Below are 22956 nucleotides of genomic sequence, written 5' to 3'. Positions count from 1 at the left end.
GTGCTACTCAACCTTCTGTCTGCAGCCTGGTTGAAGGGCTGGTCTGCAAACCATCACTGGTTCCTGACAAGCTTTGATGGAGCCTTTAGAAATATTTAGAGCAATTTTTGCCACAACAACCAAGAACATAATCAGTGTGCTCATATTTTGCATGTCTTTGTGGGCTTTTTGCATCCATTTAATTTTTCTAGTAATTTACTTTTACTTTTTATTTATACTTTTTTGCTTTTAATTTATACTTTTTACAAAAGTGTCAGTATGCCACTGATTGGAAATTTTTAAAAGGGATCCTTTGCTACAAATATGCTGTGAAGTACTGAGTTATATTTCTTAGGAATAAATAGCAATTGGAATGATCCTTAACCTAAAATATTACTGAAAAGATACTATTTTTCTGTGATCAAGAACACTCAAGAGAGCATTCCCTATGTATATTGTTTCTAATATAAATATGGAGGCAATCACTCTTAAAATAGAAATCTGTAACAATAAAAGAAAATCATACATACCCTCTTCAGTGAAGAATTTCTCTACTGGTCCCACAAACTGATTGATCTCATTAAGTTCATCTTGGCTAACTTCCGGAAATGGAAAAACTTCTTTCTAAAAATGATAAACATTTACTAAAAATTTAATTTTTAGCAACCACCCATTCTGGTAATATCAGTCAAGAGAAGGAAAAGCATTTACTAGCATCCACATCCGGCAGGACACATCGCAGCAAAGGAATTGGAAAGCAAACCTCAGAATGTGCTTCATCAACAGGAACTGCGTGCTAGGTTGCACGCCTAGCCGGTTTTGATCAGCTTCCCTTTTCAATAACAAGTTATGATGATTGTTCCATCATCAACATAAACTAAACGATGCTGGTCTAAATGGACCAACAGTTAGAAGCACTTGAGTTCCGGTCCTTGGTTTGTGGCGTCCTATAACTGCATGGTCTGCACCATGTTCCTTCACTTCCCCAAGCTTCCACTTTCCCATCCATGATGCACAGGAAATACATACTCCAGGGCATTGTGAGGATTGTGGAAGATAATGGCTGAGAAAGCACACTTTACTAAAAATTCATCATCAATTATTATGTGAGTTCAAAGATATTGCCACCGACAAGAGCCCACATGGCTACACAGTACCACCACTGGCCAGGCCTCCCGCCCAGCAGCCAAATGCGGCCTCGTGGCCCTCCCGCCTCCTGATGTCTGCTACTTGTGCTAAGGTATGCATAGTAGGGTCACTGGAAGAGGCCCAGATGCCAAACCAATCTGCCTGAATTCAACCCTGGCTCTGTCATTCCCTTGATGTGTGACTGAGACACACATCTTTCTCTGCATCAGCTTCTGTAAGAAATGATCCCGTTTATTTCAGGAGGTTGGGGTGGGGCTCAAAGGAGATTATGTGGCCCAGGACATAAAGCAGCATCATTATGTCTATCAGATACCAGCACTGCTCTTGTCTTCACCCTGTGGCCAATGACTTAGCTTCAAGTCTCTGCCAGTGTTTCCACTTCACCCAGGACACCCACACCGAACCATCACTAGACATTGCTTGAAATCATTTTGCTGTGTCCTCAGCCCCTCTGGCTTTGAGACCCAGCTACCCCTGTGGTTACCCGCAGAACATCACTATTTGGATTTGGACCATGGTTGCTGAGAAGGGACATGCCGCGTCACATGCTGCCAGCCCCTGGGAGCCCTGCCTCTCCCTATGCGTCTCAAGGAAGATCTTCAGAAAAGCTCTCAATCTTCCCCCCTCCAACCCTAGAACGTCCCCTAACTATAGGTTTATTGGTGGGTCCCTATCCAAAAATGGCAGCTAACTTAAAAGAATCCCTACCTCCAAGTCATCCCTGCCCAACTCTCGAAGTGATCTAGAAAGAAAATGCAGATAACTCCCATCATTCTGCAGCCCACCCCACAAAAACAAAGTTCAATATCCTTAGCTTAAAGCACAAAGGCTCAACCCATCTCTCCCATTCTCCCTCATAGCCTCACCAGTTCGTCCTGGGACCTTGTACAATGGGCTGCATTATAGTAAGACACTCTGGTACCAGTGAGCATGCCAGGTAAGAAAAGAGGAACAGCCCGGGAACTAACTGGCCCTCAACCAGGCCAAAGGGTATCTGGAACAGAGAGCACAAGCTCAGGTACATGTAAGAAAGAACTCTCCAATTACACTGTTCAAAAAATGAACAGGGTGCCTTACGGATAGTAGGTTCAACTAGTCACTTTCTATTTCTTTTTTTTAAAGCAGTGGAACCTGTTTTCCAAATAACTCGAGTACAGGTATCAAATCTATAAAACAGATAAAAGCCAGGTTGGAGGTGGGGAGAACAGTCACCCAGGTCCCACCCAGTCAACTTCCCACTGGTCCCTGTAGTAGCCCCAGTCGCACTTCGGTGAAGAGCTGGGGTCCAACTAAGGGCAATGCGGCAACTGCTGACCTAGACGGTCTTGAAGATTTCTTCCTATTCTGAGATTCTAAGCAAAATACAATGCTGCCACTTTCCTGCTCAAACCCCAATAATACCATGAGAGCGTGTGGACCTGAACCAGGGTGGTGGAAGTGGTCAGATTCTGCATATAACCGACAGGGAGAGGACACAGGATCTGCTGTCTGATTTGATGTGGGTGTAAGAACAGAGAGTCAGAGGACTCCAGGTGTTCAGCCTGAACAAATGATAATATTTGCCACTGTCTACAACAAGGAAGATGGGGGTAGGGAGACCAGGAACTCAGTTTTAAATGTTAAGCTTGAGATGACTACCTGACATCTGTTATGGGTTTGAAATGTGTCTCCACCACCCTCCTTCCTTGCCCCACATAATGTTGAAATCCTAATCCCCAGTAACTCGGGATGTGACCTTATCTGGAAATAATGTTGTTGCAGATTAAGAAAGCATAATCAGAAAGCAGATCAGAGAGTCCAGGTGGCATGAAGTGGTGCGAGGAGAGGTGAGGGAATGAGGAGTTATTGCCTAATGAGTACAGAGTTTATTTTGGGTTTTGGGATTTCAGTAATGGGTGATGCTGATGGTAAGATAACATTGTGAATGTAACTAACACCAGTTACATTACTTGCACGTTTGAGAGTGGTCCAAACGGGCAATTCTGAGTTGCATATATGCTACCACAATAAAAAGCTTTGAAAAGAAATAAAGATGAGGTCATACTGGAGTAGGAGGGTTCCTAATCCAAAAGGACTGGCAATCTTAAGAGAAAAGAGGAGTCAGACTCAGGGGAGAAAACTATGCGTTGAAGGAGGCAGGGAGTGAAGCGCTGTAAGCCCAGAACAGTGGAAGATGGCTGGCCAATAGCAGAAGCAGGAAGAGGCAGGAGAAGACGCCCCTCTACAGATTCAGAGGGACTTTGCTTTCAGACTTGTAGCTTCCAAAACCGAGACAATAAATTGCTGGTGTTTTAAGCCACCAAGTTAGTGGCACTTTGTTACAGCAGCCCTAAGAAACTAAGACAACATCTAATATTTAGGGGATTTGAATCTCTGGACTGACAATATGATAGCCACGCCCTGAACCTCAACAGACTTCAACTCCTACACTCTGATTTATTGGACTTACCCCACTCAGCTAACATGGAGTTGAAGAATGTCAACTACCACACCATGGAGCCTAGAGTGCCTACAACTGAAAGCAGGAGGCTTGCATCCAGTATCCATGTAGAATCTAAGCCCCCTCTTGACATAGATGTGCAATGGACACAACCAATCCAATGTCCACAGAGAAAATGTGGCATTGGTGTGGGAAGGGTGGCCATGGTGGCTGCTGGGTGCGGGGAATGGGAGGAAGAGATGAGATGGGGAGGCGTTTTCGGGACTTGGAGTTGTCCTGGGTGGTGCTTCACAGACAACTAAAGGACATTGTAGATCCCCCCAGGGCCCACTGGATGGAACGTGGGAGAGTGTGGGCTATGATGTGGACCATTGACTATGGGGTGCAACGATGCCCAGAGATGTACTTACCAGGTGCAATGGATGTGTCATGATGATGGGAGAGAGTGTTGCTGTGGGGAAAGTGGGGAGTGGGGGCGGTGGTCTTGAATGGGACTTCATATTTTTTAAAGGTAATATTTTTTAAAAATGAATTAAAAAAAAAAAGACAACATCTAAGTGGAGCTCTGGGATAGAAAAGTAGATATAAATCAGAACTGGAGAAATAAATTGTATTCATCAGGCTATTGATGTAGTATTTAAAGCCATGAGACTAAGAAAGAGCATTAAGGGAAGAATCATAGATGAAAAGAGAAGTCCACAGCCTGAGTCTTAGAAAACTCCAACTCTGACTGGGTTAGATGGAAAGAGTGGCCAGTGTGCAGAGGTCAAGGAACCGAGGCGGCTGGAAAGAACTATTTAAGAGGTTGGAGAGTGCTTAATAACCAAACATCTGCTATTGACTGTGACCGGGGAAGGGATGGGGAGGGGAAGGCACCTTGGAGCCCGACTCCTGAAGAACCTGAATGGTAGTTCGAGGAGCTGGGGCTCAGCTGTGGAAACCTAGGAGCAACTGGAAGCTGACGCAAGTGACAGTCTGGGAAATTAGAGAAACCCCGCACATTTCCGGGCCGGAACAGCTCAGTTGAAGGCTGCTTGGTGATCATCTAGTTTAGGGTTTTCCAAATTAACCTGTTACAATTTAGCTGGAACATTTGTTAAAACCATAGATTTCCCAGGGCCCCCATCCCTGGAAAGGTTTTAGTGAGACTCGGAAATCTGGGGTGTTAACACGTCCCGCCCCCAGGTGATGCCTGTCAGGCAGATTTGGAGACACTGACAAAGCTCAACACGAGTCTTGCCTGCCAAGGACGAAAGGCGGGAGCTGGAGAGCAAGGGTTGGCTCGGGGCTCGGCGTTACCTTCTCGATTTTGCCCAGGAAGAGCTCCTTGGCGAAAGCCCGGCTCGGCGGGCAGGTGCGCAGAGGCCGGCGGCTCGCGGTGCAGGCCACCAGAGCCCCGCGGGAGCGCGCCCACCGCGCCGCGCGCACAAGCAGCAGGCAGCGGCTCATCCTGCCAGCCGCCGCTCAGGTCGCAGCAAACGTCCCCGGCGCCTCCACAGCACCGCCGCGCTCCTTATACCTGACTCGCGCCGCCCGATGACGTCACCGCGACGCCCCGCCATTGCGCTTGCGCGGCCTCCCACCGCGAAGCTGCGGAAGCAGGACGGGGCGGGGTCTCCGCCCTCCCGGCGGTTTCTTCTTGCGAATGGGTAGCTTTTGTGTTCAAGTCGTCTTCAATCAGCTCCCTCTAAGAAGAGATCCCGCCTCCTTTCCTTACCCTCTCACTGTGCTTGTATCATGACTGTGGCGTTTACCACAGTATTGGAAAATACTTCTGCTTCCATCTTATGAACTTGAGAAGAGTATGAAATATCATAAATGTCGACATGCTTTCATCCCCTCCTTACTCAAGTCCCAATGAAAGGTTGAATCGTTGAGGTAAAGACCTGATGACCTAACATGGGGAGGGGAGGGGGGGTTCAAAAACTTTCTTAGTTAAAAATATTTGCAGGAAGAGGATGTAGGTCAATGAATGCCTGCTTCCATGTATGAGGTCCTGGTTCAATCCCCCATACCTCCTTTAAAAAAATTATATATAAATATATATGCAATCATCTTAAGCAATTTGTGGTACCAGAATTCTATTTTGGCCTTATTTTTAAAGGTCTATCACTTTGTTCCATTATTTGCTCACTTTTTGCCTATTTCCCCATTCAGCTAAACAAGAACTCATTTGTGAACTCATTTGTGAATTATCCCCATGGCTAAATAAAGAAAAAATGATATTACAAAAAACCTGTTTCAGCTTGAGCTGCTGTACATTTTTGCCAAAACAAATGTAGTCATATCAAATCCGATCATGCCTCACATCCTTTCAGTGTATACTTAAGTTTCCCTAAATTAAGTGAGAAATCCAGTGGCACGTAACATTTCCAAAACAAAAATTAGAAAAATATGAAGGCATAAATTCTAAGTAAATTGTTGGGAAAAAAGTTTTGGAGTGCTACTACTTTGCCAGTTTGTAAGTTTTCCATGTAAAATATTAGACTGTGTACAGATTATACTCATCTGTAAAAATGAGTATAATATAATTTATCTCATAGGACTGTTGTGAAGATTAAGGAAAATAGTTCATATGAAAGCACCTAGCAAAAGGTAAACCATCAGTTTTTTTCCTGTAATACTAGAAAGATGAAAAAAGTGTTATGCTCTCAAGAGACCCATCTTATTCTTGCATATTAGTCTCAGAGAAACACAATAATAACCTTGTGTAGCAGTTTGATATGGTTATGATTTCCAAAAATAGATATTGGATTATGTTGTAATCTGGTCTGTACCTGGGCATGATTAAATTATGATTAGGGCTTTGATTGGGCCATATCATTAGGGCATTGACTCCCCACCCCTTGGTGAGTGGCAACTCATGGAAAAAAGGCATGGCAAAGGACAGAGTTGGGAGTTTTGATGTTGGAGTTTGATGCTGAAGCCTTAAGCTGGAGCCCTGGGAAGTAAGCTCACAGGGGAAAGAGAAGCCAGCCCCAGGAAATGAGGAACCCTGAGCCTAGGAAGAAGCAAGCCCTGGGAAGAGAGGAGCCCTGAATCAAGAGAGAAAGAAGACCCTAGAAGAGAGGAACCCAGGAAGCCTGAACACTCACAGACGTCAGCAGCTATCTTGCTCCAACATGTGAAAATAGACTTTGGTGAGGGAAGTTGTCGGAGTCTTGGTCGGTGACCCGAGGTATCGGGAATGAAAGACAAAGAAAGATTGGGTTCAGGGGATCTGAGAGCATTGATTTCTCAAGCTCATCAGACAACTTTATTGAGTTGAGGGGCTAGTATATATACCCCTAACATACGTGACATTCAGCAAAAAATCAAGTTACCTATTACCCTTACCTCATTCTATGTTAACTAGTGATTGATGAACATCAACAAACTTTACTGGAACTATTATTATAAAAATCAGTAACTATACTCACAAATCTTGTTACTCAGGTTGTTCTGTTCTATATGTTATTGTTCTGCCTGCAGGTGTGCTTTCCCTGCCAAGATTGTGATCCGCACTGATAATCACAAGGGACAGTGTGACTAAGTGGTCAAGGAAGTAACTTGCTTCCGTGGAAACAACATGCCTTTGTTTCCCACATTTCCCCCTTTTTGTTTTAGTCAGGGTGACTGTGCCTGTCTTAGGTTGCCCCCCAGGGGGTCTTACCCGTCATTGACTACCAGCCAAGCTCACTGACTACTGGGTATTATTGTAGTGGTTTAGCAAGTACTAAGTTATTAGCCTGTCCCATTGTGTCCACACGGTGCAATCTCTGGCAAACACCTTTACCCAGGCAAGCGACAACCATGAGCAACAGGATTAATACACATATCCCTATTCCTAAGGCAGATAAGAAATGCTGAGACTTCCACCAATCAACAGGATTATACTTATTTAAATGTGAAATCAAATCATTAAAGATGTCCTTATCATTATCTACGTATATCTGATTATGAGACATTTCTAAAATCTTTTTCTGCAATTCCTCAATTTCTAATGACATATTTCCCTTGTGTCCTAACAAATGATTTCTGATCTTATTCCATTGAAACATAGAAATGTTATAATCCAAAGGAGTAATACAAAAATTACTTTCATTCCAATCACATTTCAATACTCTTAACAAATTCAAATTATAAACTTGATCTCCTAAGTGTAAAACAGCAGATTCCAAATCACTAACTCTGTTATTAAGTCCTTCATCAATATGCTCTTGACTATGCCATAATGTGTGCCAATCATGCACGTATTGCTGTGTTTGCACCGTCTCATGCAATGCAACAGCAGCAGTGGCAGCAGCAGTGATGACACCAATGAGGCCAAGAATGCCAGCTATGAGAAGTTCCAAAAATCTCTTAGATCGTTTCAACAGTCCATGAGCCAGATGGAAAAGAAGATGACTCTTAGGAAATGACTGCCACATCCGATTCATTTTCACCGGAATCCACACTCCTTGTCTTTGGCGAGCCATGGTGATAATATCGCCATTCTGTAAAATATTCTCAGACAAGCAAGTATACAAAGCACCATCCTTATAGAACAAAGCATTTTCAGTTATGGTAGCCTTCCCTACCACAAACACATATGGATCTTTGACACATGATTGAAAATGATGAATTTGATCCAAATGTAAATATTGTCCATCCATACTTTTATTACCTTTCCATTCAGAAGTAGATGCCACTCCTAAGAAGACTTTCCATATTTGTTTTTGATCATGGACTCCAGTGCTATTGCACCATGGAAAAGGAACCCATTTCCCTATATTTTTCCAATCACTATTATTTTTAGTAAAAATTATTTTTTCATCAAGAAACAAAGATTCATGGAAAGGATATTGTACATTCCTAACTTGTTGTCCTTTGCTATATAAACCATACCAAATAAATCTGCCCTTATATTTGTTAGGATTCCCCATAGGGGCACTTTCCCACACTATTCCATAGGAATCATTAAAAACGACAGATCCTTTTCCCATATGGCATTCATACCATCTTTGCATATCACCAGCATTCCTCTTAGGACAACTATAACTTGGATACTTATATTCTTGGTATTGATAGGATGGGAATAAAGTTACCAAAGATTTAGTATTATTATGGCTAAAATTGGTCATAGTTCTATTTTTCACAGCCATACATGGTGGGCAATTGCCAATGCAAAGAGGTCGGAAATCAAATGGAAGAAGGAGATTATAAATCCTTTGTCCTTCTTCTTGTGACTTAAGTGGTAGTCTATCATCCATGGGTCCAGGAAATATATGAGTTTCATTCAAATAAACAGGAAAAGGAGGATCTTTCCAGGTTAACACTCCAAGTAACCTTAGCGATTATAAGGGATATAAGCCCAATATGTGTAATTACCATCGCCGGTTTCACTCACTATCAGTAGGATCCATATGTGTAGAAGACTCCACTTCTTCAGTCCTAGGTTTAATCCTTTTTTCTGGAAGCCAGATTTCTTCTCCATTTTCTGAAATGATAAGAGCATAACCTCACCCCCATACTTTAACCCTGCCTTTTTTCCATTCATTACTTAAAACATCTTTCCAAAATACTGGTTGATTCTCAGATTCTGCAATTTCTGTGGATGTTTGAGAATGTCCAAAATGACATTCTGCCGGTGTCATAGAATCATAAACATTAAGAAAATTTAAGGTAAATAAAGCTTTAGCCAATTGATCTTTAGGTGATATCATACCATCATCTCCCCCTTTTTGTTTTAAAAGCCTAATTTTGAGAGTGTGATGGCATCTTTTAACAATAGCTTGACCTGTAGGATTATGGGGAACGCCGGTAACATGTTCAATAGCATATTTCCCACAAAAGGAAGCAAAGGATTTACTAATGTAAAAGGGACCATTATCAGTTTTAATTTTTAGAGGGCATCCCATCACAGCAAAAGCAGACCAGAGATGTGAGCGAACATGATGAAACCGTTCCCCACTTTGAGCAGTAGCCCACATGAAATGAGAATAAGTGCCAATACAAACATGAACATATTGTAGTTTACCAAAGGATGGAAGGTGAGTAACATCCATCTGCCATAACTGATTAGGAGTCAGGCCTCTGGGATTAGTTCCAGCCTGAAAAGGCACTGTTGTCAGTGGTCCACAGGTAGGACAAGTACGAATAATTTCCTGTGCTTGTAGTCTTGTTAGCTTTTGATATTTATTTCACAGGCCTTTAGCGTTAATGTGAGTTAAAGCATGGTAATCACGAGCACTTTGTAAACACCCCACTAATAAATCAGCTCGAGCATTACTTGCTGTTATAGGACCAGGCAAAGATGTATAAGAATGTATATGTGTAATGTAAATAGGATGCTGTCTTAATCTAATGAGATGTTGCAAATCAGCAAAAAGTTGAGATAATGCATTAGTAACAAAGATAATGAGCCGTTTCAATATGCTTAACAGTAAGGCATACATATTCAGAATCAGAGACAATATTCAAAGGTTCCTTAAATATTGTTAACACCTTAATGATGGCAGCAAGTTCAGTACGCTGAGCAGACGTGAATGGGGTCTGCCAAGCCTGTTCTTTTCGAGAAGTAACATATGCTGCTTTTTTATTACTATTACTATTAGTAAATACTGTACAAGATAGTTGGGCTATGCACATAGCCCTGAAAAGCACTGCAAAAGTTTATTGTTGGGTTTTTTACAGATAGAGGAATGCAGCTGGCTTGATTTGTCTAAGAAGACACTAAAGAAAGTCTTAGCAAGTTTTAAAACAAAGTGATAGCAACATAGCTGGAATTAGCTTTTTGCAACTAGCAGTGTTTGGGATTGCTGCATACTACAGTGTTGTTACTTTAATCTATGATAAGAGGTTGTTTTTGTGACACACACTCTTATAATAATTAAAACCATAATTAACTACATTGTACTTTTCTTTTTAATATTATGCTGAAATATTGGTAACTTTATACACTTTTAAGCATTTATAGAAACATTTTACTCATACAACCTTAATTAACAGAGGGTTAAAGGAAAGAAAAAACTTGTTAATTTTATAACACTTTAAAATACCTTTTATTTAACTTATAATTTTTCTTTCAAGGTAAAAGAACAGATCTTTTATAATTAGTTTGGAATAAAAGGCTACTTTTCAGGATTTGATTTTGAGAAAGCAGTTTTGAACATTATATTCCTTTAAAAGAGATAAAACTTTTCCTTCTTGGAACACCAAGGAAATGATGAGGTTAAAGCACAAGAAGCTATTTTGATAAAACAGACTTTCTTTGTATGCCGATTATTGAGGATAAAAACTTTTACCAAAACAGACTAGTGATTTGAGAGGCTTTGAGAAAGAACAAAATCTTAACTTTGCATTAGTATACTACTTGATATTAAAGATTTTAAAATTTTATAGATAGACCCATTAAATTTTATTTAACTTTAATTATAAAAATTTCTTTTCTATGAACCTTCTGCACTTTAGTATTCACTCAGGTTTTGTTCTGTATTTTACTCTTTCTTAATAACCAATCATTTTATCTTAGGACAAAATTATTTCCTGTTTCCTTAATAATAAAAACACATTTCATATAGCCCACATATGAAGTTATCAAGTAAACTTCTTATAATATAATACTGTCAACACTTAACAAGCTTGTTAAAATAATAAACTTTTCTTTACTTTAAATACTTAGTAGCATGCAATATGAGAAACAGTTCCCTAGAAGCAAGTTGTCAAAGGAGGCTGGCTGCAGCCAAGCTTTTCTGTTATAAAATTATCTTTTATTATTATTATTATTAATTCAGGTTTGTTTAATAATGACCTTTTGGAATTAGCCACTTAAACACTTTAAACAATGCTTCATAAGACTTTTTATAGATACTTATAACCATATAGACTATAATTATATTGTTTTAAGACAAATTTTACTTTCACAGAACACTTTTTTTTTTACTTAAAGTTACCACAACACTTTCTATAACTTGTCACATGCATTTAAGTTCCAAGAGTTTATGAAAATTAGCCATCCTACTTTAGGGCAAAACACACTTTTTTGCAAAAACTTATTTAATTTCAGTTAGCATTCTCACAAATTTTTAACCTTTTTAATATTCATTTAAGTTTTACATCCTTCTTATTATCCTGTGAAGAAAAATAAGCTATTCATTTCAATCTAGGCAAGAACTTTTTATAAAAAGACTTATAGTAATTTTATTAATCAAGACTCACAATTTTTATCATTGTAGAGATCTTATTAACATTTAAACTTATGTATTAATATAAGCGCTTATTTAATTTTTGGCCATTTGAATAGAGCTCTTTTATAAATTTTTATTAATTTATATTACCATCCGGAGGTATCAAAATACTCACTGACATTGAACGAACAAACACAGAACAATCACAACACAGTAACAGAAACATACAGTTTACAATTAACTCATAATTCTTACTTTCTTGGTATAGCTGCTTTTAAGCTCTCCATTATATCACATTTTAAATATCACTTCTTAAGATTTCTTTTGGAATCTGTGTTGCCTGTAACATTCAAGCTTGTGCTTGGAAACATTTTTATTAGTTATCAGCAATCAGTTAAGATAACTTGAGCAGCATAAATGTAGTTAAAACTCTAATTTAGCAGTTTAGACAGACAGTTAACACACATTTTTGGATTATTACTCTGTAAGACTATACTGAGACTTGAAGTTCAGGAGTAAACTATTGATTTAAAACTGAAAATTCCTTTTTATACCTTGATAAAAATTATGTACTAATTTTATTATCTTGGTTAAATAAGCCCAATTAGAATTAGCATGGAAACAAAACAGAACACCAATGTTGCCATGTTTTTCTTTTTTCAGTGGCTTAACTCTATTAACCCCCTCTAACCCACAGCTACATTGTCATGTAGACAGCAGGGGGTTTGCAGAGTTGTTGCCAGAATAGTTTCCTTATCTTAGTTAACACTTTAACAGAGAGTTTTCTTACAAGCCTAATTTCACTAACAAGGACATTACTTAGTATCTTTGCCCGTTTTAAATCTTTCAATAGTTTAAAAGTTTTTGGCTCAGGATGAAACTTGACACCCCCTTGTGGGTGTTGAGCATCAGGAGGAATTTGTTGAATAGTTACAGGAAAAGCTGCTACAGCTTGCATAGCCAGAGGCTCACCTTGACTAGATCCCAGTAAAAGACATCTCATTAATGGAGTAACAGGCACAGGGTTTGGCTTAAAGCTGCTACGAACATAAGGCAGGTCTGTGGAGAAAAGTCCACTAGGTACTTTTCCAGGTTCTGGAGGTGCAGAAGGAACCTCATGAGTCAAATTAGGATATATGTTTGCCTTAGAAATATTTAGTTCCAACATGGATTTAGTTAAGAACGGATTTGTGTCTTTAACTTCAAATAACTCCTCTTCTTCCTGATCCTCCTCCAAATTCCTGTCTTTACCTGTATCATTCATAGCTGTTTCCTCCCTTGAGAAAAGAACAATCTCTTCTTCTTTGTTGGACTGCAAAGGATCTAATGCAGCAGCAATATGCTGTCCTAAGGCCCAAACTGATACAGGTATATTCTCTCCTTTCTGATATGCTCTCCGTAATGCTTTCATTACTTGCCTCCACTGCTTAACATTCATCAAATTCTTTCATTGTGGTTGAAACCAATAACAATGCTTTTGAACCAAAGCAAACAATTCTAACAAATCTGCAGTCTTAACTGTGACGCCTACACTGTGTAACAGTGTTTCCAAAACCTGTGGATATTCTTCCAAGCGTCCTGGTTGATTACCCATACCCTGATGCTAGCGGAAAGCAAAACTTAATAATATGAAGCAGCAATCTACCCGGGTTAATTAATTTCGACACTCCTTACCTTAAAAAAGGCTTTTCAGCTTTCCGCGTTCCCGATCCAGAGGTGGAAGATTCTACGCTGCCGTGTCTTGATGAATCCTCTGCCTCGGGCCCCACATTTGGGCGCCACCTGTCGGAGTCTTGGTCGGTGAGGTCGGTGACCCGAGGTATCGGGAATGAAAGACAAAGAAAGATTGGGTTCAGGGGATTTGAGAGCACTGATTTCTCAAGCTCATCAGACAACTTTATTGAGTTGAGGGGCTAGTATATATACCCCTAACATACGTGACATTCAGCAAAAAATCAAGTTACCTATTACCCTTACCTCATTCTATATTAACTAGTGATTGATGAACACCAACAAACTTTACTGGAACTATTATTACAAAAATCAGTAACTATACTCACAAATCTTGTTACTCAGGTCGTTCTGTTCTATATGTTATTGTTCTGCCTGCAGGTGTGCTTTCCCTGCCAAGATTGTGATCCGCACCGATAATCACAAGGGACAGTTTGACTCAGTGGTCAAGGAAGTAACTTGCTTCCATGGAAACAACATGCCTTTGTTTCCCACAGGAAGTAACTTATGCTTTATGGCCTGGTATCTGTAAGCATCTACCCCAAATAAATACCCTTTATAAAAAGCAACCAATTTCTGATATTTTGGATCAGCACCCCTTTGGTTGACTAATACACCCTTGTTTATCCTGAATTATCCTGAAAATGAGATTCAAGCTTTAAAACAGTTTGCTTTAAACATAGGATTTCCCATATTCACTGAGTGTCTCTGAATTAAATTCCTATATGGCCACATCAATTCAACTGATTCCCATACATATACCCACAAGTAAGTCAGTCCTCTGACTTGGCCCTTATGTTTATGCTTGTGTCTGAGAATGCATGGTTTTGGGTCTCAGGCACATTGTCTGAGTGGAAAACTACTCTCAGATCCCTGAATGTTAACCTTGCCAAACTTGTAGTTGATGGAGAAATTTACTTAACATAGTATTGGAGAGAAGAAAAACGTGAAGTTGTCTCCCTGTTTCCAGGCTATACGGTTATTAGTCAGGCCCCTGAAAAATGAGTTTGTTCCATCAAGGTTCCTGCCTCATAGGAGTCAATATCCTGATAAAAGGACACAATTTGTACAGATCTTATCACCAGTTTATTTCCTGCTGAAAGAGAAGTTGGCTGATATCTTACTATCTAGAGACTGTTAAAAGAAATAAAGTTACGATGGCTAAGAGATTTAAAATGGAGCCAGGAGGTCATTCTAGAGGCTACTCTTATGCATGTCTCAGCCAGAGATCACAAGGCATGTGAAGCCTCAAGCAACAATGTTTCTCAAAACCCAAGAACATCCAAATACCATAAAACAAATCAGGAAGAACCCAGGTAACTAACCTGAAGGACAACTGGAATACCCCCCGTATCCACCAACCTCAAAAAGCTTGCCTCCCAGGGATGGCTGGAGCAGCTGCTGAGCCTCCAGCAACTAGGGCCACTTGTCAATAGCAATCAGGAACATTTTTTTGCAGCTTGTTTCTGGAGTTCTTTGTGCGTAAAGGAATGTTGGACTTTCATGAATATCTTTTTTAAAAAGCAGACGCAATGGCGATCTCAAGCTTAGTTGTCCTCTTCTCTTTGACTTTTCCCACTTTTCCATTTCCCCTCTTAGTGCAGAGATGGGGGACAGGGACCCAAACAAAGCAGAAGCGCCCAGTCACCCAGTCCTGGTGTGTAGGCAACCAATGTGCCTGCTTCAGTGGCCTTTCTTTTTATTTAAACGAATGGGAATTACAAACCAACTGGATTTCGTTTCTTTCTTTTTAATTTATTTGTGAAGCAATGTTTGGGGAGAACGAAAAGGAAATGGAAGAGAGAGGAAAGACAAAAGTCAAAACAGTGAAAATTAGAGCCTCCAGCCTGTGAAGAATTGATTGCATTCTTAAGGTGAATAGAAAAATTACGATCTTATAATTTTTTTGATGGGGAAAAAAAGTAAGTTTTCTTTTTTTTTCATATTGTGTTAATTTTTACGTAGATTAAAATGAAAGTTGAGTATTAGGGGGAAAAACCCAAGTGCCTAACTATCTTAATGGCCTCTATGTGAGGCAATTAGAAACAGAAGTGACCATTAGTAATGTACCTATTTTTGTCAAATGTAGTGGGGGTTTTTTGGTTGTTGGTTATTTTCTTGTTGTTGTTGTTTTAAATGGCAGACTTTTAAAATGTACCAATGGGAAAAAACACTTTCCAGAATGCCATTTATTTTCATGCCCTCAAAGCCTTCAAATTTGTAGCCTGCTCCTGTTAAGAGTTTCTCCTGTTCCTAGTTTCTAGCTTGTGAAAGTATGCCCACAAACCTGGCGACCCAGTGTTTGTTATCAAAACAGATTGAGTCTTCAGGTTTCATTTTCTATTGTACCTAAAGCAGTCTAAATTAAAACTTAGTCGAATACCAGGAGTATGGTGATTCTGTTTCTGAAAGGTGAGTGGTGTATTGATGTCACTGGGCCCTATTTATTTTTTTTAAGATTTATTTTTTATTTCTCTCCCCTTCTCCCCCCATTCCCCCCCCCCCACCCAGTTGTCTGTTCTTTGTGTCCATTCGCTGTGTGTTCTTCTGTGACTGCTTCTATCCTTACCAGCGGCACCGGGAATCTGTGTCTCTTTTTTGTTGCATCATCTTGCTGCATCAGCTCTCCGTGTGTGCAGCACCATGCCTGGGCAGGCTGCACTTTCTTTCATACTGGGCGGCTCTCCTTACGGGGCGCACTCCTTGCACATGGGGCTCCCCTATGCGGGGGACACCCCTGCATGGCACGGCACTCTGCGCACATCAGCACTGTGCATGGGCCAGCTCTGCATGGGTCAAGGAGGCCCGGGGTTTGAACCACGGACCTCCCATGTGGTAGATGGACGCCCTAACCACTGGGCCAAGTCTGCTCCCCATATATATATATATTTTTTTAATAATAGTTTTCTTGCTTTTTTATTTAATGGTGGTTATGAATTGCACATTACTTTGAAGGTTATCATCCAAACCAAGAGTAGTGACTGGGTTAATTTTATAACAGAAAAAGTTCAGAACTTCACAGATGCAGGCCACTTGCTCCTGTGTGTTAGTGTTTATTTTTTAGCAGCCCATGTAACCTTAACTAATAAAAAATACCTTACAAGTTTCTATGAAAACACTGAGGTACAGTGTAAATGTACAGTCATCATTAACTAGGGGCCAGTCACAAGCAGTTGGGTATTTGGTTGGTATGGTAGTTTGAGGTTTTTCTGAATCCTGGAAAATCTTGTTCTTCAAGCTAATCCATTCCTGTGGGTATGAACCCATTGTAGGTAGGACCCTTTGATTAAGTGACTCCAGTGAAGGACCTTTTCATTAGATTTCTACAGTAGAGCATGGCCCAGGGTAGGTCTTAATCCTCTTACTGGGATGCCTTATGAATGGGATGAATACAGAGACACAGAAAAAGACACAGAAGCTCAGAGAGGAACCCACACAAGCTGAGAGGGAAAGCCACAGATGCAGCAGCCAGAAGTTGAAAGCAATGGAGCCCTGAGGAGGGAAACCAGCAGATGCCACCATGAACCTTCCCGTGTGAAAGAGAAATCCAAAATCACCCTCAGCCAGTGTTCAGGGAGAGATCATCCCTTGCTGCCTTGATTTGGACATTGTAAGTTTATAAACCATTAAATCTCGTTGTAAAAGCTAACTCATTTCTGGTATATAGCTTTCAGCAGCTTTTAGCAAACTAAAACACCTGGTCTCTTAAGTGATTCTGTCCTCAAAGAATATAGAAGATAACATTTAACGAGTACTCTCTCTGTGTCAGGCATCTGTGTTTTATGTTCTTTCTGTGTCTTATATCACTTAATCCTCCAAATCAGCCTGTGAATATAGTGATGTTACTTTATCCCCATTATACAAATGAGGAAACTGAGGGACAGAGAGGTGAAATAACTTGCCTAAGGTCACACAGCCATAAATTGGAGTCTGTGTGTTCCAAATACCCCATACTATTCTCTCCAAAGGTACAAGACAGGGCCTTGAGAGATGAATGAAGATTCAGACTCCCAGTCCTTTATTCTCTGTTCGTCTCCCTTACTGCCTTGAAAGATGAGCAAATTACTTGAAGAAAAAAGGTCAGAAGCCAAATCAGGCCCTGCCTTCACTCTCCACCTCTGCCAACTCATTTGTAAAATGGGGATAGTATTGCCTTGTAGATAAGGGATCAAATTAAGCATGGCGCGCCATACACAGGAGGTACTCAGGTGCCTTTAGCCCTTAAATGTACTTGGCAGGCTGAATATTCTGGATTTGTCTAACAGGTTTTTCTGCCTGGCAATGTATCTCGTTCTACCACCACCACCACCACCCACCTTGGACCAGCCACTTCTTATCCCAGTGTCCCAGTTCCCTCACCTGGAAAATGATGAAATCAATATAAAATATGAAAAAAAATATATATAATATGGATTTATTCTGAGGATGAAAGGAATATTGAATTTTCCTTCCACTCCACCCACCTGAGATTTCAGAAATTGTCTAATACTCATATAGGGATCTTTCAGCTTACCCCAGCTCCTTAGGATGAGAATCTTTCAAGCACTCAAGAGAGCCAATATAGAAACGGCATTCACAACAAGAGAAAAATACCTTTGATTTTACCTTACGTTTCAAAAGCCAAAATGACCCAAGATCTGCATTCTAAAGCACAGACCCTCTCACGCTTGTCCTACAAAAAATGTGTAAAATAACACAAATGCTGTGAAACCTCCAGAATTCCCAAAGCAATTGCTATAATGTAAGAGCCAAATAATCACTTTAACTCATGGGGGTATCCTTTATCTGTTTACATAAAAGTCAGTAAAGCCTGAAATCCTATTTCAGGATGACCAGGTGGCAAAGTCAGCCTGGAAAAATCTTAACTCGTGGGAAATTGCACATAAAGACAATGCAGTGCTCGGTCTTGCTAAAGGGATTTAACACGGAATATTCTTCCACTAACAAAATAACTATTAGGAAACATATTTAGGGAAACATAGTTCATCACCCTGTCCCCTGCAGCAGCAGCCTCTGGGCAGGCAGTGATCAGGCTGATTGTCGGCAGCGCTGAAATCCACCTAGTCTCAGAAAACACCTGGGTCTCTAGCAACGGCGTTTGGGGCTCAGCACTAACGTTTCTTTGAAATAATAACTATTTTTTGCCATCTCTAGAGAGCGTCTACGGGGCTGCAAACCAGATAATGAAGCTAGCTGTGGGGGGATTGGTTTTAATGGTTCACCCACCGAGCATCAAAAGTGGAAGGTGGGAAGCGGACTTGGCCCAGTGGTTAGGGCGTCCGCCTACCACATGGGAGGTCCAAGGTTCAAACCCCGGGCCTCCTTGACCCGTGTGGAGCTGGCCCATGTGCAGTGCTGATGTGCGCAAGGAGTGCCCTGCCATGCAGGGGTGTCCCCCACGTAGGGGAACCCCTCGTGCAAGGAGTGCGCCCCATAAGGAGAGCCACCCAGTGCAAAAGAAAGTGCAGCCTGCCCAGGAATGGCGCCACACACGGAGAGCTGACACAACAAGATGACGCAACAAAAAAAGAAACACAGATTCCCGTGCCGCTGACAACAACAGAAGTGGACAAAGAAGATGCAGCAAATAGACACAGAGAGCAGACAACTAGGGTGAGGGGGAAGGGGAGAGAAATAAATAAATAAATAAATCTAAAAAAAAAAAAAGAAGACATGATGAGCACAGAGAAAAAAATGGAAATCTTCAAAAGGAAAATAACAGAGCTTGTGGAAATGAAAGACACAATAAGTGAGATTAAAAATACAATAGAGGGAAACGGACTTTGGCCCAGTGGTTAGGGCGTCCGTCTACCACATGGGAGGTCCGCGGTTCAAGCCCCGGGCCTCCTTGACCCGTGTGGAGCTGGCCCGTGCACAGTGCTGATGCGCGCAAGGAGTGCCCTCCTACACAGGGGTGTCCCCCGCGTAGGGGAGCCCCACGCGCAAGGAGTGCACCCATAAGGAGAGCCGCCCAGCAAGAAAGAAAGTGCAGCCTGCCCAGGAATGGCGCCGCCCACACTTCCCGTGCCGCTGACGACAACAGAAGCGGACAGAGAAACAAGACGGCAGCAAAAAGACACAGAAAACAAACAACCGGGGGAGGGGAGGGGAATTAAATAAATAAAAATAAATCTTTAAAAAAAAAAATACAATAGAGGCACACAACAGCAGATTTGAAATAATAGAAGACTCAGTGACACAGAGGACAGAGCAGCTGAAATTGGAGAGAGAAAAAAATGGAAAAAATTGAGCAGTGCCTCAGGGAGTTGAATGTCAGCACGAAGCACACCAACATACATGTTATGGTAATTCCAGAAGAAGAGAAGGGGAAAGGTGCAGTAAGAGAATTTGAGAAAAAATTTCCCAACTCTCCTAAAACACATGAATACATGTGTAGGAAGCACAGTGTACTCCAATTAAAATAAATCCAGATAGACCTACCCCAAGACATATTCAGAATGCCAAACGCCAAAGATAAAAACAAAATTCTGAAAGCAAGAGAGAAGCGAAATATCACATACAAGTGATGTCCAATAAGACTTTGTCAGCAGATTTCTCTTCAGAAACCATGGAGGAGAGAAGGCAGTGGTGTGATATAATTAAGGTTCTAAAGGAGAAAAAGTGCCAGCCAGGAATTATTTATCTGGCAAAACTGTCCTGCAAATAAACAATGAATCTAAAATATTCATAGATAAACAGAAATTACGAGAGATTGTAAAAAAGAATCTGGTTTTGTAGGAAGCACTAAAGGGAGCCTTACAGCCTGAAAGGAAAAGATAAAGATAGGAGAGAGAGGCTTGGTGGAGACTGTAAAAGGGAAGACTATTAGAAAGGGTAATCAAAAGGGTTAAACAGTGGTCAAAAATAAAATATGACATATGAAAGCCAAAGGATAAAATGGTTGAAGTAAGTGATGCCTTTACAATAATAGCACTGAATATTAATGGATTAAACTCCCCAATTGAGACATAGGCTGGGGAGCAGATGTAGCTCAAGTGATTGGGCAGCTGCTTCCCATGTATGAGGCCCCAGGTTCAATCCTCAGCACTTCCTAAAAGCAAACAAATGAAAAAAAACAATTCTCATTGGTTAGTACTTGAGAACCTGCTTTCCGTGTACAAGGTCCTCTGGGTTCAATCCCTGTTACCTCCTTAAAAAAAAAAAAGGTGACAGAATGGATAAGAAAACCTGAGCATTCTGTAGGAGATTCACTTAGACACAAGGATGCAAACAGGCTGAAAGTGAAAGATGGAAAAAGATCCTTCATGCAAATAGTAATCAAAAGAGAATAGGGGGAAACGGACTTTGGCCCAGTGGTTAGGGTGTCCGTCTACCACATGGGAGGTCCGTGGTTCAAACCCCAGGCCTCCTTGACCCGTGTGGAGCTGGCCATGCGCAGCGCTGATGCGTGCAAGGAGTGCCGTGCCACGCAAGGGTGTCCCCCGCGTGGGGGAGCCCCACACGCAAGGAGTGCGCCCGTGAGGAAAGCCGCCCAGTGCGAAAGAATGTGCAGCCTGCCCAGGAATGGCGCCGCCCACACTTCCCGTACCGCTGACGACAACAGAAGCGGACAAAGAAACAAGACGCAGCAAACAGACACAGAGAACAGACAACCAGGGGAGGGGGGGAATTAAATAAATAAATAAATCTTTAAAAAAAAAGAGAGAGAATAGGGGTAGCTATACAGGTGCCATACAAAACAGACTTTAAATGTAAAAAAAAGTGATAAGAATACAAGAGGCCAAAATATATTAATAAAAGTGACAATAAACCAGGAAGGAGTAACAGTCATAAATAATCACTGGAGACTTCAACACACCACTCACACCAACAGACAGAACAACTAGACAGAAGATCAACAAGGAAACAGAGAAATTGAACAATATGATAAATGAGCTGGACCTGACAGATATATACAGAACATTGCACCCAAATCAGCAAGTTGTACATTCTTTTCAAGTGCTCATGAATCTTTCTCCAGGTTAGACCATATGTTGGGCCACAACACAGCTCCCAATAAATTTAAGAACACTAAAATTATACAAAGCACCTTCTCTAATCATAATGGAATGAAGCTGGAAATCAATAACAGGCAGGAAAAGGGAAAACTTACAAATATATGGAGGTTAAACACCACCCTCCTAAAAAATCAGTGGGTCATGATGATCTATGTATCTTTTAAAAATAAATTTAAAAATATATATATATATATATATTTTAAAAAGCTTTCCCAGCTGGAAAAAAAAAATCAGTGGGTCAAAGAAGAAATTGTAAAAGAAATTAGTAGATATCTTGAGATTAATGAAAATGAGAACACAACTTATCAAAACTGATAGACTACAGCAAAGGCAATGCTGAGAGGAAAAATTATATTCCTAAATGCCTTATATTAAAAAAGAAGAAAGAGCTAAAATCAAAGACCTAACTGAAAAACTGGAGAAACTAGAAAAAGAACAGAAAACCAATCCCAAAGCAAGCAGAAAGAAAGATTAGAGCCAAAATAATGAAATTGAGAACAAAAAAAGCATAGACAAAATCAACACAACCAAAAGCTGTTATTTTCAGAAGATCAATAAAATTGACAAACCCTTAGCAAGACTAACAAAGAAAAAAAGAGAAAAGATGCAAATTAATAAAATCAGGAAAGGGGGGGACATTACGACTGATTTGTAGAAATAAAAAGGATCATAATAGGATATTATGAGAAAAAAAGAATATTATGAGAAACTGCATGTTGATAAATTAGACAACCTAGATGAAAGGAACACATTCCTAGAAATTCACAAACCAAGTACATTGACTCTATAAGAAATACAGGAACTCAACAAACCGATCACAAGTGAAGAGATTGAATCATTCATCAAAAATCTTTCAACAAAGAAAAGTCCAGGACCAGATGACTTCACAGGGGAATTCCACCAAACATTTCTAGAAGAAATGTTTAACTCTGTTAACACTTTTTTAAAGATTTATTTTATTTATTTCTCTCCCCTTCCTCCCCCCTGCCAAGTTGTCTGTTCTCTGTGTCCATTTGCTGCATGTTTTTCTTTGTCCACTTCTGTTGTCAGTGGCACAGGAATCTGTCTCATTTTGTTGAGTCATCTTGTGTCAGCTCTCCGTGTGTGCGGCACCATTCCTGGGCAGGCTGCACTTTCTTTCACACTGGGTGACTCTCCTTACAGGGCGCACTCCTTGCACGTGGGGCTCCCCTACACGGGGACACCCCTGCATGGCAGGGCACTCCTTGCGTGCATCAGCACTGCGCATGGGCCAGCTCCACACGGGTCAAGGAGGCCCGGGGTTTGAACCGCGGGCCTCCCATGTGGTAGACGGACGCCCTAACCACTGGGCCAAGTCCACTTCCCAACTCCATTAACATTTTAAACTGTTTAAACTCTTCCAAAAAATTGAAAAGGAAGGAAAATTACTTATCACATTTTATGAAGCCAACATTACCCTAATACCAAAGCCTGACAAAGATACTGCAAGAAAAGAAAATTACAGACCAAT

The 22956-nt window shown here is 40.8% G+C and overlaps 1 protein-coding gene and 1 long non-coding RNA gene across 8 annotated transcripts in view; both read right to left on the bottom strand.

Annotated features, from left to right (window-relative positions):
* Positions 1 to 5120, bottom strand: part of ACAD9 (acyl-CoA dehydrogenase family member 9) — a 58102-nt gene extending 52982 nt beyond the window's left edge. For all 6 annotated transcript variants that reach the window (XM_023587773.3, XM_023587775.3, XM_023587774.3 and 3 more), the window contains exons 1-2: positions 4868 to 5120; positions 510 to 603 (exon numbers count right to left, since the gene is read on the bottom strand). In XM_023587773.3, the coding sequence (XP_023443541.1) occupies positions 510 to 603; positions 4868 to 5017 (244 nt within the window). In that variant the 5' untranslated portion in view covers positions 5018 to 5120. The remainder of the gene's footprint in view (positions 1 to 509; positions 604 to 4867) is intronic.
* A 1653-nt stretch (positions 5121 to 6773) lies between these two features.
* Positions 6774 to 14694, bottom strand: LOC131276055 (uncharacterized). 2 transcript variants are annotated; one of them, XR_011647571.1, is made up of 2 exons: positions 11971 to 14694; positions 6774 to 9639 (listed from the first exon to the last, which is right to left on the bottom strand). It is a non-coding gene; the product is annotated as an uncharacterized lncRNA (long non-coding RNA). The 2 variants fall into 2 exon arrangements; XR_011647572.1 differs by having other exon boundaries at positions 13390 to 14694.
* Positions 14695 to 22956: the final 8262 nt, after the last annotated feature.

Source organism: Dasypus novemcinctus, chromosome 26, assembly GCF_030445035.2.
Source record: "Dasypus novemcinctus isolate mDasNov1 chromosome 26, mDasNov1.1.hap2, whole genome shotgun sequence".
In the NCBI taxonomy this organism is placed as follows: Eukaryota; Metazoa; Chordata; class Mammalia; order Cingulata; family Dasypodidae; genus Dasypus; species Dasypus novemcinctus.
This window is presented reverse-complemented; position numbering and strand designations above follow the sequence as displayed.